Source organism: Haemaphysalis longicornis, unplaced genomic scaffold, assembly GCF_048455015.1.
Source record: "Haemaphysalis longicornis isolate Haplotype H1 unplaced genomic scaffold, Haemaphysalis longicornis Haplotype H1 scaffold_2, whole genome shotgun sequence".
In the NCBI taxonomy this organism is placed as follows: Eukaryota; Metazoa; Arthropoda; class Arachnida; order Ixodida; family Ixodidae; genus Haemaphysalis; species Haemaphysalis longicornis.
Genome location: NW_027526295.1, coordinates 54,214,249 through 54,227,316, shown reverse-complemented (window position 1 = coordinate 54,227,316; position 13,068 = coordinate 54,214,249). Strand labels below are relative to the sequence as shown.

Sequence of the window (13,068 nt, the reverse complement as noted above, 5' to 3'; positions counted from 1 at the left end):
TGGCACCATTCCTTGGCAGTTGATGAAGGGGCTGTGCCAAGCCCGCGCAGTTTGGAAGGAAGTGCCTGTAGAAGCCGACCGTACCCAGGAAGCGCTGGAGACTTTTGACATTCTCAGGTTTCAGGAACTCGGTTTGCTCGGCTTGCTGGACGCCCGGTGGTGTCTTACCCTTTATTGAGTACTGGAGTGACAGTGTTACCGGTGTCTTCCTGGGCCAGCCCGAGGTCATCAGAGCATGCGCAGTGGGGCGCCACAACAAGGGAGGGACATAGCCCCGACCATGAGATGCTGGAGCGACACTGTTGCAGGTGTATTCCTGGGCCGGCACGAGACGAGCACGCTTCCCCTTAAAGGTTCCTGAAGCGGCAGTGTTGCCGGTGTCTTCCTGGGGTGGTGGATGGACGGACGGCGGAGGACGGACGACGGAGCCAAGAGCAAAAAATGCTTTGCATCTAAAACGCGCTCGGCTTGCTGCATCGGCAGCCGTATCGTGTTGTTCTATACTGGGACAGCAGCAGCCATTTATAGGTCGACCTGTTCTCACGTCGCAGCAGACTCGTTCTGGCGCGTTCCATAATTCATGAAAACACTGCATTTTCCGTCACTTTGCAACGTAACTGGCGGTGGTCCGTGGAGTTTTAAGTACAATGCACTTCTTAAGCGACCCTGAACCTGCGTCCACCGGCGATGTCCGCGCACGTGGAGATGGGCGCGCGCAGCCTGGCCGCTGACATGGCACATACCCACGTGGGGGATTGGCCAGGAATCTCCTCGTCTTCCTTGGCAACGGGGGGAGATGGGCGCGCGCTGCCTGGCCGCTGACATGGCACATACCCACGTGGGCGATTGGCCAAGAATCGGGCGTGAGAAGGGCTAATGCACCTGCTTAAAGGAGTACTGACACGAAATTTCAAAGCTGAGATCCGCTCTAGCAATCAAGTACAACGACAACACAAATAGGTGTCTGTGAATAAATGCATCTTTCTTTCTTTGTAGTTGTGTGTGTGTGTGTGATCTCTCTTTCGCGAACATTACCGAACCGCGCAAATTCAACTCGTGCATTCGCACTTTCACATTCTTCCCCTCGGGGAAATGCGGGGAATTTTTTTCTTATGGTTTTGTTTATTATGTTTATTATGTTCATGAGACCGATCGTAAAAATTCTGACGTGCAACTTGCATTTTCTGCGCTGAAACTTTTTTCGTGAAAAATTTATCTCGCGTAATGATCGCATCCCTAAATTTCTATCATATTTTTTGGGGGAAAAGTGGGATCATTACACGAGTAAATACGGTACTTGAAGTTTTCCAAGTTACGGCAAATAACGACAAAGAAACCAGTGAAATGAGAACTGATCGCACCCTAGCTGTTGCACCAGCGGAAGTTAAGATACGATGTTTTTATTTTGCTCGGCTTTTGGAACAAGATACTGGTTCAAATAGATCCTGTTTAAAGCAGCCATGAAGAGAAAACACAGGTTTGGCTCATTCAAAAGATTGCCTCGTTAAAATCATACTGACGCCACTTTTATGTAAACTTCGCTCAAATAAGCTACATAATTACGAAAAAAAGGAATGGTCATGCGACCCACCAGCTGATTTCCCGCAACAGAACCTATGATGCCATACCAGACAGCTCTGCGATTTGCGGAGGGGTGCAAAAGCAAACACAAATTAGGCAGAGCTTATAAGCTTGCCGAACGAGCTATTTGCGCTTAAATTTAGGGTACATTCTTTTTAAAGCACTAAGAATGGTTGGACAAACAGTGGAAGTTACGAAAGCACACGTAAACATAGAACTACCGATGCCTACTGCTGTTGGTACTGCGCGCACTATGGTTGGTTTAGCTGCACAGGACTGCGGGGCTTTTGGGTTGTTCCGGACAACACTGGCCGACTGACGCAAGTGACGGTGTCTTACGTGACCATATTTGTCGAGAGAGAGAGAGAGAGATGATGGCTCGGGTGAAAAGGAAAGGAAGTGCACTGGGGATATTATTGAGCCTATCTGGGGGCTCACCTGCATACAACCCAGTGCGGGGGGGGGATAGGGAGTAGGAGGGATGAAAGATTAGAGAGGAGAAAGGGTGGTAAAAGAGATAGGTAAGTGAGTACTACGTTTCCCGAAGCGATTGTCTCCATGAACAAAACAAGCCAGGTACAAATACGTTCACAAACAAATCAAAGGCAGAATGCGGCTTGCCACGGTGTGGTGGCACCGTCTAGGTTTACTAACGGTAAACACGGCCCTTTATTGTCATTGCAGACCACAAAAACGCACGATTTAGTGGGAAAATCAAACTTATAACTGAAATTATTTAATTTCTGAGTGATAAATCATCGTTTGCATTCGGACAAGCCCTGGGGGAACTAAAAACACGAAATCTTTCAAATAACACCAACTTTTGTTTTGTCTTTATTGCTCCTTTAAAGGCTGCAAAAATTAACAATGAACTTTCACGAGGCTGCTTTAGACATTAACGCTTTTAGAGAACAGTTTTGCGACGAAAGAAAAACGCTGGTGAGTGAGTCACTTGATGAAGGGCTTGGTGCCTGTGGTCGTGCGATGCCAATGTTGGAAGGTGTTGCAGACGAAAAAAGAAAATTCCCCCGCACCTCCCCGAGGGGGATTGTGAGGATGCAGAAATGCGAACGTAGAACGCAACGTCCTCGGGTACCATGCGAGGAAGGCACCGCATAACCTTCGATACGTCGATGGGCACGTTCACCGCCTGTCCCTTGATTCCAAACTGCCCGTTGCCTCGAGTCAGCCGCCTGATGGTCATGAAGGGGAGTCGAGGCGTGATGAGCCGCTCTTCGACCGGGTTCAGATCGGGAAGATGCGCCGGCCGAGGAGGATAACGGTAGCCAAAACTCACGCAGCCCTCCTCTTCGCAGCTTTGTCTTCTTCTCCTTCTTCTTCTTCAGCGGTTCCCCTACGGGAAGATGACGATGGTGGTTGAACGCGAAGCTATCTCGTGATGGATTGTTTGGCTGGCCAATCCCTAGGGGCATCATGCCACAATCATCATCAGACGTGCTGCGGACGCCGGCCAAGGGACGCACGACAACCCCCGACTATAATGCATTTCTGCATAAAACAACAGATGGCTGGTGAAAAGTGGAAAGGAGATGCGTGAATGGCTAAGCATAAAATACAAAGGGTCATGAAATCCACATTCGACCGTCTTCATTCTCAAATAGACGGGAGGTTTACTCGCCTGCAGGATATCGATGCCAAGTTTGACATTCTCCTGGGCACAAAAGAGCTGTGCTACGGTGATGACGAGAATGAACTAAGAACAAATTGTTACGACGAGTTTTATCGTTCCGACGGCAGCGCGCAGGACTTCTACGAAGGAGACTTTAGATTCTCCACTGCTATTTTCACGGCGCGTTGACAGGAGATTATCAATACCTGAAGAACTTCTGAAATTTATAATAAAGTATGCTGAACACCACGTATTTCCCAACCTTCGCGTTGAAATTCAGATAAAGTTAGCCATAGTCGTTTCCATATCAATGGATGGGAAAAGTCCTTCAGCAAGCTAAAACTAATACGTTCTTATTTGCGGACAACAAGCGCCCACGACAGACTTTCTTATGTTGCTTTGCTGAGTGTGCAAAGAGAAGAAACTAGACACAAACTTTGATGACATAGAACAGTTTTTTTATCTAAAGCAAGAAAAGTGCTGGACACGATGACAACAAAGAAGGAGCGGTTTCTTAGCGTTCTTCCATGCTCGATGTTTTCGCCTGAATTCGTTATTATCAGCTGGTCCATCCCTTCCAGTGCCTTTGATCCACGCTGCAACACCTCTGGCCCTGCACGGACAGTCGGCAAGAAACAGGATGACCCCTCGTCGACGTCCTCTTCTTCGGATCCCGCTCACCGACCGCTAGGCCTAACACCTTAGTCGCAGTCCAATTGGCGGGTACGGCACCGCTCAGCGCAACTGGTGCCGACTCTCGCTGCTACAGATGCGACTGCACACCAAACTCTAGAGGATTTTCCACTAATTAGGTAACACCACCGTTCCCGCTACCTCCGGCTGAGCCCTCTGACCAGGGGGCACCCCAAGTGACTACTCACGACTCGGCTTCACCTGCAACGAAGCGGGTGTGTTCCTCGGACACAAACCAGCCACTCCAGCGGTTGGATGAGCGCAGTGCATCAGCGGCAGCCGCTCCATTTCGTGCAGCGACCGTACGACCAGGGGGCAGCCCAAGTGACTACTGACGACTCGACTTGACCAGCGGCCAAGCAGGTGTGCTCCTCGGAAACAAACCAGCCACTTCAGCGCTCGGAAGACCGCAGTGCACCACTGGCAGCCACTCCACCCTGGGCAGTGACCGTCTGACCAGGGGGCAGCCCAAGTGACTACTGACGACTCGACTTCACCAGCGGCCAAGCAGGTGTGCTCCTCGGAAACAAACCAGCCACTTCAGCGCTCGGAAGACCGCAGTGCACCACTGGCAGCCACTCCACCCTGGGCAGTGACCGTCTGACCAGGGGGCAGCCCAAGTGACTACTGACGACTCGACTTGACCAACGGCCAAGCAGGTGTGCTCCTCGGAAACAAACCAGCCACTTCAGCGCTCGGAAGACCGCAGTGCACCACTGGCAGCCACTCCACCTGGGCAGTGACCGTCTGACCAGGGGGCAGCCCAAGTGACTACTGACGACTCGACTTGACCAGCGGCCAAGCAGGTGTGCTCCTCGGAAACAAACCAGCCACTTCAGCGCTCGGAAGACCGCAGTGCACCACTGGCAGCCACTCCACCCTGGGCAGTGACCGTCTGACCAGGGGGCAGCCCAAGTGACTACTGACGACTCGACTTCACCAGCGGCCAAGCAGGTGTGCTCCTCGGAAACAAACCAGCCACTTCAGCGCTCGGAAGACCGCAGTGCACCACTGGCAGCCACTCCACCCTGGGCAGTGACCGTCTGACCAGGGGGCAGCCCAAGTGACTACTGACGACTCGACTTGACCAGCGGCCAAGCAGGTGTGCTCCTCGGAAACAAACCAGCCACTTCAGCGCTCGGAAGACCGCAGTGCACCACTGGCAGCCACTCCACCCTGGGCAGTGACCGTCTGACCAGGGGGCAGCCCAAGTGACTACTGACGACTCGACTTCACCAGCGGCCAAGCAGGTGTGCTCCTCGGAAACAAACCAGCCACTTCAGCGCTCGGAAGACCGCAGTGCACCACTGGCAGCCACTCCACCCTGGGCAGTGACCGTCTGACCAGGGGGCAGCCCAAGTGACTACTGACGACTCGACTTGACCAGCGGCCAAGAAGGTGTGCTCCTCGGAAACAAACCAGCCACTTCAGCGCTCGGAAGACCGCAGTGCACCACTGGCAGCCACTCCACCCTGGGCAGTGACCGTCTGACCAGGGGGCAGCCCAAGTGACTACTGACGACTCGACTTGACCAGCGGCCAAGCAGGTGTGCTCCTCGGAAACAAACCAGCCACTTCAGCGCTCGGAAGACCGCAGTGCACCACTGGCAGCCACTCCACCCTGGGCAGTGACCGTCTGACCAGGGGGCAGCCCAAGTGACTACTGACGACTCGACTTGACCAACGGCCAAGCAGGTGTGCTCCTCGGAAACAAACCAGCCACTTCAGCGCTCGGAAGACCGCAGTGCACCACTGGCAGCCACTCCACCTGGGCAGTGACCGTCTGACCAGGGGGCAGCCCAAGTGACTACTGACGACTCGACTTGACCAGCGGCCAAGCAGGTGTGCTCCTCGGAAACAAACCAGCCACTTCAGCGCTCGGAAGACCGCAGTGCACCACTGGCAGCCACTCCACCCTGGGCAGTGACCGTCTGACCAGGGGGCAGCCCAAGTGACTACTACTCGAATCCATACTACTCGAAAAATATGCGACTTTTGTAATTGCGCAGGGCTGATACAGCTCAACATATTGTCGAAATTAGCTCCCTTAAGTAAAATGAACTGAATAGAAGAGGCGAATTTACAAGAATTTTTTTCGGCGGGCCGGTTTCATTGGGAATACATAAGCGGCAAAAGTTGGCTTCGTGTTTCATGCGGCTCATATAATCCAGAACCTTCTCGGTTCTGTAGAACGTAAGGGGATTGCATAGTGAAACTGAAGAGGGAGTGAAATTAGATTAGTGTGACTGAGGCGACACTGCCAAATTGTTCTTTTGTTTTGTATGGAAATGAACCAAACATATCAGAAAAAATATGTGGCTATAAAATAAACTGAGCGCTAACGGTATAATGGGCACGAACAAGATAATAAGGAAATTTTTAGTCACAAGAATAGAGACGAATTGGCATATCTACCATCTCTTTATTGTTAAAATCATAGATAGCTTCTGTTAGAATTCTATCGCTGCAAAGCCGCTTGGAGCTGCAACCAGAAAAGGTTATTCCGCCTCTCAGTGGCATTTGACGGGGGAACTTCTATGTAGGTCCTCGATTTTGTGAGAAACCTCAGCATGTTGCTCATTTCACATTCGTGGATATGTTCCTTTTTGACAAAGATCAATCCGTCGTAACGTTCGCTGTCAGACAACCTGTGTTGAGCGAGACTCAGTTCAAACATGCACCAGCGGCTGCGACAAAACGCAGGGCTCAACACGAAGAGGGAGATGCGACTCTGCGAAATGGCTCGGCATACATTCTCGGTGATTGGAATACCCGGTATGAAGTCCCTCTCGGCGACGCAAATTCGGAACTTGAGGGGAGGCGATTCGAGTTTGGGCAACAGAACGTCGTGAACCCAATCTGAGTTAGAGGCATGGTAGGATATGAAAGCGTCCCATGCGTAATTCCCCATGTACACTTGCCTCCTGTAGCCTTTGATGCCAACTTTAAGGTACAAAGATATATATATGAAGTACCAGCGGCATTTGTAAGCGCCATAAACAAGCATGGTGGAAACCATGATACAAAGTATCCCTGGAACAGCGTACACGCGATAATAGTCCACACCTACGCACTCTTCCTCTCTCCATGCAACGCTCCGAACGGGGTATCCGTGTTGTTCATCTGGAACCTTGCAGGCCATGCACTCCGCGCACTGCACTTGGTGTTTGTCAAGAAAGTTGTGAAGGTTGTTGAGGTAGCAACTGTAGCAATCCCAGGGATTGTAGCTGAGGCTCACGTTCTTTGTGCCGTTCAGGTCGAGAAACATTTCGTTGTCCAGCCATGCGAGCTCATTATGGCTGAGATCCAACATTTTTAGCTTAGTCATTCGAGAAAAGGTTGGCGGCGTCCACTTCTTTATCCCATTGTGCTGGGCGAAAAGGACTTCTGGAGAACTATTGAGAGGTTTGTCCACATAGAGTTGTTGTATGCTGTTGAAGGATATATCAAGCACTCGCAAGGACACCAGCGGAATAAGTACATTTGCGCCATTTAAGACAGTAAGGCGGTTCCGGTTTAGGTTCAACACTAATAATCTTGTCAAACCTGCCAGCGTCGCTTCATTGAGCTCTGATATTTTGTTTTCTCGCAAAGAAAGAACCTTCAGTTTCTCCAGGCATATAAATGGGGAGCCTACTAGAATCTTCAGGTCGCACCCGTCCATGTGTAGCTCACGCAAATTCGGAAAACCACATAGGTCACGATCACGTAACAGTGTCACGTTGCTGCCACTTGTGATTAATTGCACAGCACTGCTATTTCTATTACGGCTGCCGGGCCAAAAGTTAAACTCCACTCCAGGAGGAACATTTGTGTCCGACAGGTTTGCACATGCCAGTGTTTTCAAAGAAAATATTGCTTCTGGTATACCCGGGAGCATCGTGCTTGTCAGAGAAATTTTCTTAACAAAAGGAATGCGGGCAAACGCCTTCGGATGAACTGTCTTAATAGGAGATTGTGAAAATTCAAGATGCTGAATGCTCTTTATGTGAGGAATATCGTTGAAGGAGATGTGGTGGAAATTACATCTGTAGAACGCGAAATGCTTAATAGGTGTGACCGCGACAATCTCCAAAAGCGCCGTGGGGATTTCGTCCAATACCTCCGAAACCGTAATAACTGCATCGGTGGAGATGGAGGAAAGGTTCCAGGGCATGGTGGTATCTGCGGGAACGCGAAGATAATCCGGGCCCGGGAATACGTAGAGGAACGGGTCAGCAAAGCTGTAAACGCTGAAAATGCCGCTTCGGTTGACACGCTTGCTGTCACACAAGGCGACAGCTACGCGCGGGGGCTTGCCGAATGTCACGTCAAATGTCATCTGCCGCATGTATAACTGGATTCTAAACCAAACAAGCAGTCCGAGGTTGCTCCCTTTCGCCGCGTCGAAGTGGTCGTAGCTACTATCTAAATTGTCAGAAAAGTCGTCCCATTTCTTTAATCTCAACCGTCGGAGGGATAAGCAGACTGGAGCACATCCCTGAGACACAGGGCGAACGGTATCTTCTGAAACCAGTAGTTGCTCCATTGCCATTATCTCGGTATCAGCAGGATCAGACTCGTTATGAAGAGGGCACTTGACAAGAATGTGACAAAGAGCGTGAAGATGGCCGTTTTCAAAGCTCAGGTTGCAGTTCTTGAATTCACTGGGGAGTGTCGTCCGGTTCGTGGTTTGCTGGCAGGGCAGATAGGCCGAGATTCCTTCGGTTGAGCATACCCAGGTCCACAGAAAGAACACAAGCGTCTTCCAACGCATGGCAGTCTGGAACAGTCACGAATGCAGATATCAAATAAATGATGTTTTTAACGTCACGAGTACTGAATAAAATAAAAACCGGGGCGATTTCTTCCTCGTCAGATGTCCAAGCACTGTGCGTTTCAATCGCAAAAAATAAAGTGGCGATTTCGTTTTGCATGAAAGTGATTACCAATTCTTCTACATTTTACTGAGATTTTGCTTAAACGCGTTTGTTGAAAGCGCAGCCCTCTGTTTTTCTAGACCTGCAATTTTCTTCAGTATTTCAACCGTTAGCAAACAACCATGGGTACTTGCCATGTAGAAACTTGCCGTTCTTTGCTACTCAACAGGGGTGCTATTCCAGAAGGCCCGAGTTTGAGCGAAACTCGGGCAAGACAGAGCTGTGGTGATAATAATAAGCTCATGATAATATTTCGCGGCAGGGTTAGAACGCATTAAAACTGCGATTCATGCTATCTGATGATTATTGAGGTGACGTAATCGGTCCAGGGCAGCGCTCACCAAGGATGCGCCACTAGGGCGTGGCGCATCTTTCAGAGCTTTCTCTCGCTCCAATGATGCACTGGTGGCTACTGGGGGCAAGCACATCCAATTACTTCATTGTATTGTACTTTTACTTTATTAATGTGTATTTCACTACGAAGTCCATTTTATTTTTTATTTTATGCGTTCACGTGATTTTTTGTATTGAATTTTTCGTCCTAAGTAGTAGTTTCTGCTGTTGGTGGAACACTGTGACTAGGGCCGTGACTATGGCCGACTGGCAAAAAAAGAAAGCGGGTGATGAAAGCGCGCCAAATTCAAAACAGTTACTGCTCGTATTATGTTATCCAAACTCTCCGATTTTCGACACAAAATTTCCTCGGCGCGGTCCGTCTGCCTACGTGCTTTTAAGGCGAAACCCTGGTGAGACGTATTAGCAACTTCTTTTTCAATTTGTTGTACTTGCGCCTTTTTCCTAGCTTTCGTTTCCTTTTTCTTTTGGCACGGTTTCCTTTAAAAGGCTTTATTTCGGTTGTTGCGTCTTTGCGTCAGTTTCTTCCCTTTAATTTGTTCGTCTTAGTGTGCGAGCAGACTGGAACACGCCACAGCCTCCCTGGAATCAGGGTTCTGCGAGGGTGGCGTGCACCTGTCCTACTCCCGTGACATCTCGTTCAGGCTTCACGCTGCACGTACTATTCTACAACTGGTACTGTTCGAATCCACAGTGCTACGAATTTTGCGAACCGGCCACGTTAGTTCCCCAAAGGTCCAAATTCCGGGCCCATCCCTCAAGTGGCCATGTGTTACAAAGGAAGGAATAGCAACAAGAAAAATGACTTTTCGGGTTTGTTTGCTTTATTTTATTTTGCTCGTCACCGCTCTTATTAGAAGAAGCTCACCACAGTCAGTTTTTTTTCGTAGAGTTCCATCCCCTCACAACCCTATCTTCCTTCGTGCCCTTCCCACTCCCGCTTACCCTCCCTCTGGCGTGACGCGGTTGCTTTAATTCTTAGCTCTCCCCTTTACTCGCTTTCCATGCTCTGCTTCCTACCACACGACGGTGACGCTGAACAAAACCCGTTGAAAGGTGTTAAGATCGCCTCTCACAATAGGCACGCGCCGTTGATTGTATTGTAAAGAGGATAATGAAAAGATGCAACAGGCCATCAAGCTATCGCGGTATTTGCCGTACCAGCATCGACCATGTGGAAGAGGAAGGCAGGATTATGTCCAGTCTAGACACGGGGAGATGCGCCAAATTCGTGCCAGGGGAAGAAGATGAACCCCATAATGTGCATGCGCGAGAAACGAGCTAGGTTATCTCAACGCTCGAACCTGCGTTCCTATCGGCTTCAGCCCTGTGAATACACCACCTCAACCGACTATCGGTTCGTCGACTGTCTCCTTGACAGCATGTAATGTATAAGCTATCCTGGCAGTAACGTTGTAACAAGAAATGCGTGCTACGCAACCCCTCGAAGGAGACTGTCCGCCGCACTGATGATAAACAAAACGCACGGTCATGCAACGCTTCGTTCGAAACTGCTTTGCGAGCAGACGATAACTGTAGCGCACGCTCCGGCTGCAGACAGATAGACGTGCGGTAGGAACCTGCGGAAGCTACGTCCGCCAAACCACCTAAAAGAAAGGCGAGGTCTGCAAAACACGCCTCCACTGGTTAAATTGCCACACACCCGCCGACAGTCGACTGGTAAAGGTCGATGATGCGGTCGCCACCAACGCTTCTGTAAAAGCTGCCCGCCGCGTAAAACCCCAGCTCACACAACACTTCAGTAGTATTAACTCTATGCTACACTTGCTCCTCGATCGTCATGGAGCTCTAGCCGTTTCTAAGTCATCGTAAACGGGGTCTGTCGCCAAACGACTCCAAAACCAATGCGAAGTACTTTTCGGGAGAAAGAAACGGGTTCAAAATTCCTATTTAGTTTAAAAGACCTGCCAGGGGAGAAATATGCATGCTACGGAGACCATAAAAATAAACCACGCAGCAGCAGTGGCCACCACGGGCGTCCCGAGTTCAACTCGGCCATGCAAAACCATGCCCGAGTTTCCTCCGAGTTGTAATGCCAGTCAAACACACCCAGCCCCTTCAGGGGCGCGGCGTATCAACCGAAGCCACACCCGCCCGTTGCGCCCACTTTGTGTGGGCGTAGCGTCGTAGCCACGAAGTCGTCCTTTGATGCCCGCTAGCAGTGACAATATCTTAGCACAAAACAAAAACGAAGTCCCCAGGCCACCGTCAGCCAACGGTGCCACAGTCGCGGGGATGTACGGTCCAAAGTGGAGTTCGCTATTGTACAAGCCGACAATAGAGGCAAAAACGACACGATTTTCCCATGGGAGCCTTCTTCATACACCGTGAAAGCATAGTCGATGACTAATGACACAACTTCAAAGCCTAAAACTCACTCGCCAATTCTCAAACGCACTCTTCAATTGACACGGGACGATTTCTGATAAGTTCCCGCCCTGCACACTCAAGCAAGCCGTAAACAAAGGGCATATTCGATGGTCGGGAGCACGGCGCGTTCCATTCGCTACAGTGGACCCGTTTGATTACTTGGTTTGCGCTTGCTAGAGCTGCACTGGGACTGCCTTTAGGCCACGTTGCGAACACTATCTCTGCTTTCTTAACCCAAGCCGCTGGAAACTCGGGAGTAGGCGAAACTCGCGCCTTTTGCAATAGCGCCTCAGATTGCCCCAGTACTTGCATGGTTGTTCCCTAAGATCCAACTCGTACATTAAACAATATCTGTAAGATAACCAATCTCATATAATATTTTTAGGGCTTTAACAAATTATTGAGCCTTGATCTCGTTTTTAAACGTGAATTACTTTTCCCATTTCTATAGCTCGGAGTGATTGGAATGACACCAACACTACAGTGTCTTTTAAGTCAACCCATGGGGACGTTTAAACGTGTGAGGAATCGACGCAGCACCGTTCGAAACGTGAACCTACCATACTGAGCTCTGTGCGTAAGAGACATTGTTTTTGTTCAGAATGTATTATACAATGTAAAACTATAACCGCAAATAGTATAATTTACACAGAGATATCACCGATGCGGTTATGTAGCTGATATGTTGTGAATCCGTAAGAATGTAGTCATACTATATGCGCCCCATAAACTCCTTAAAGATACGGCTTTCGCAATATTTACACGGCGGATTTTCCCTACAACTGGAAAGTCTTTTGCTTGCACGACTACATAGTTAAGGTGACGTAATAACAAGAACGAGAAGTGGAATTTACTTACACCGTTGTACTGCATGACGTTCGGCGACGAGGTATCCTGAACAACACTCCTCTGAGTATCCGCTCGCTATAAAGGTAAGAGTTGGCCCCGTAACTTCTATTTTATCGTGCAGTGAGCTCGGAGTGGAAAAGGACAGAGAAAAGAAAGCGAAGAAAATCTTTGCTTGCGTGGTGGTTGGTATGAGTACTTCTGTCCGGGGAGATAGATTCCTGGCGGGACACAAAAAAGCAATCTCGCTGTGGTAACGTGATAGGGACGGCCAAGGAGTGGTGATAGCGCCAGGAGCTGTTGGTTTCCCTGCGTGTTTAGCCGCCTGGCTGTTATCAGTTCCGGCCGGTGACGTCACGCCGGTCCTATATATATGAATTGTTCAGCACCGAATGAAGGCTGATTCTTCGTCATGACTGCCGGTGTCGAAGTTATCGCATGTGGCGACAAGGACGGTCGACGACCCGCGTAGCGTAACAAAGTGTCCCAGTAACAACTGAGCCGGCTCAGCCACGCACTGCGAACGGATGGAGCGACGGACGAAATGCTGCACCTTCTTTGGGATTACGCCAGCACTCCGGCAACGGCTTCTTGGAAGGACCGTCAAGAAACGCCCCTCCCAAGCAGCAGAAATTGCCAATACCAAGCATGTCAA

At 49.9% G+C, this 13,068-nt stretch overlaps 1 protein-coding gene across 1 annotated transcript; it reads right to left on the bottom strand.

The window, feature by feature from the left end:
* Nucleotides 1-6,305: 6,305 nt before the first annotated feature.
* Nucleotides 6,306-12,725, bottom strand: LOC144167115 (toll-like receptor 2 type-1). The gene is made up of 2 exons (XM_077696489.1): nt 12,426-12,725; nt 6,306-8,665 (listed from the first exon to the last, which is right to left on the bottom strand). Exons 1-2 carry the CDS (start codon nt 12,438-12,440, stop codon nt 6,362-6,364), a joined length of 2,319 nt encoding a protein of 772 aa, XP_077552615.1. The 5' UTR covers nt 12,441-12,725; the 3' UTR covers nt 6,306-6,361.
* Nucleotides 12,726-13,068: the final 343 nt, after the last annotated feature.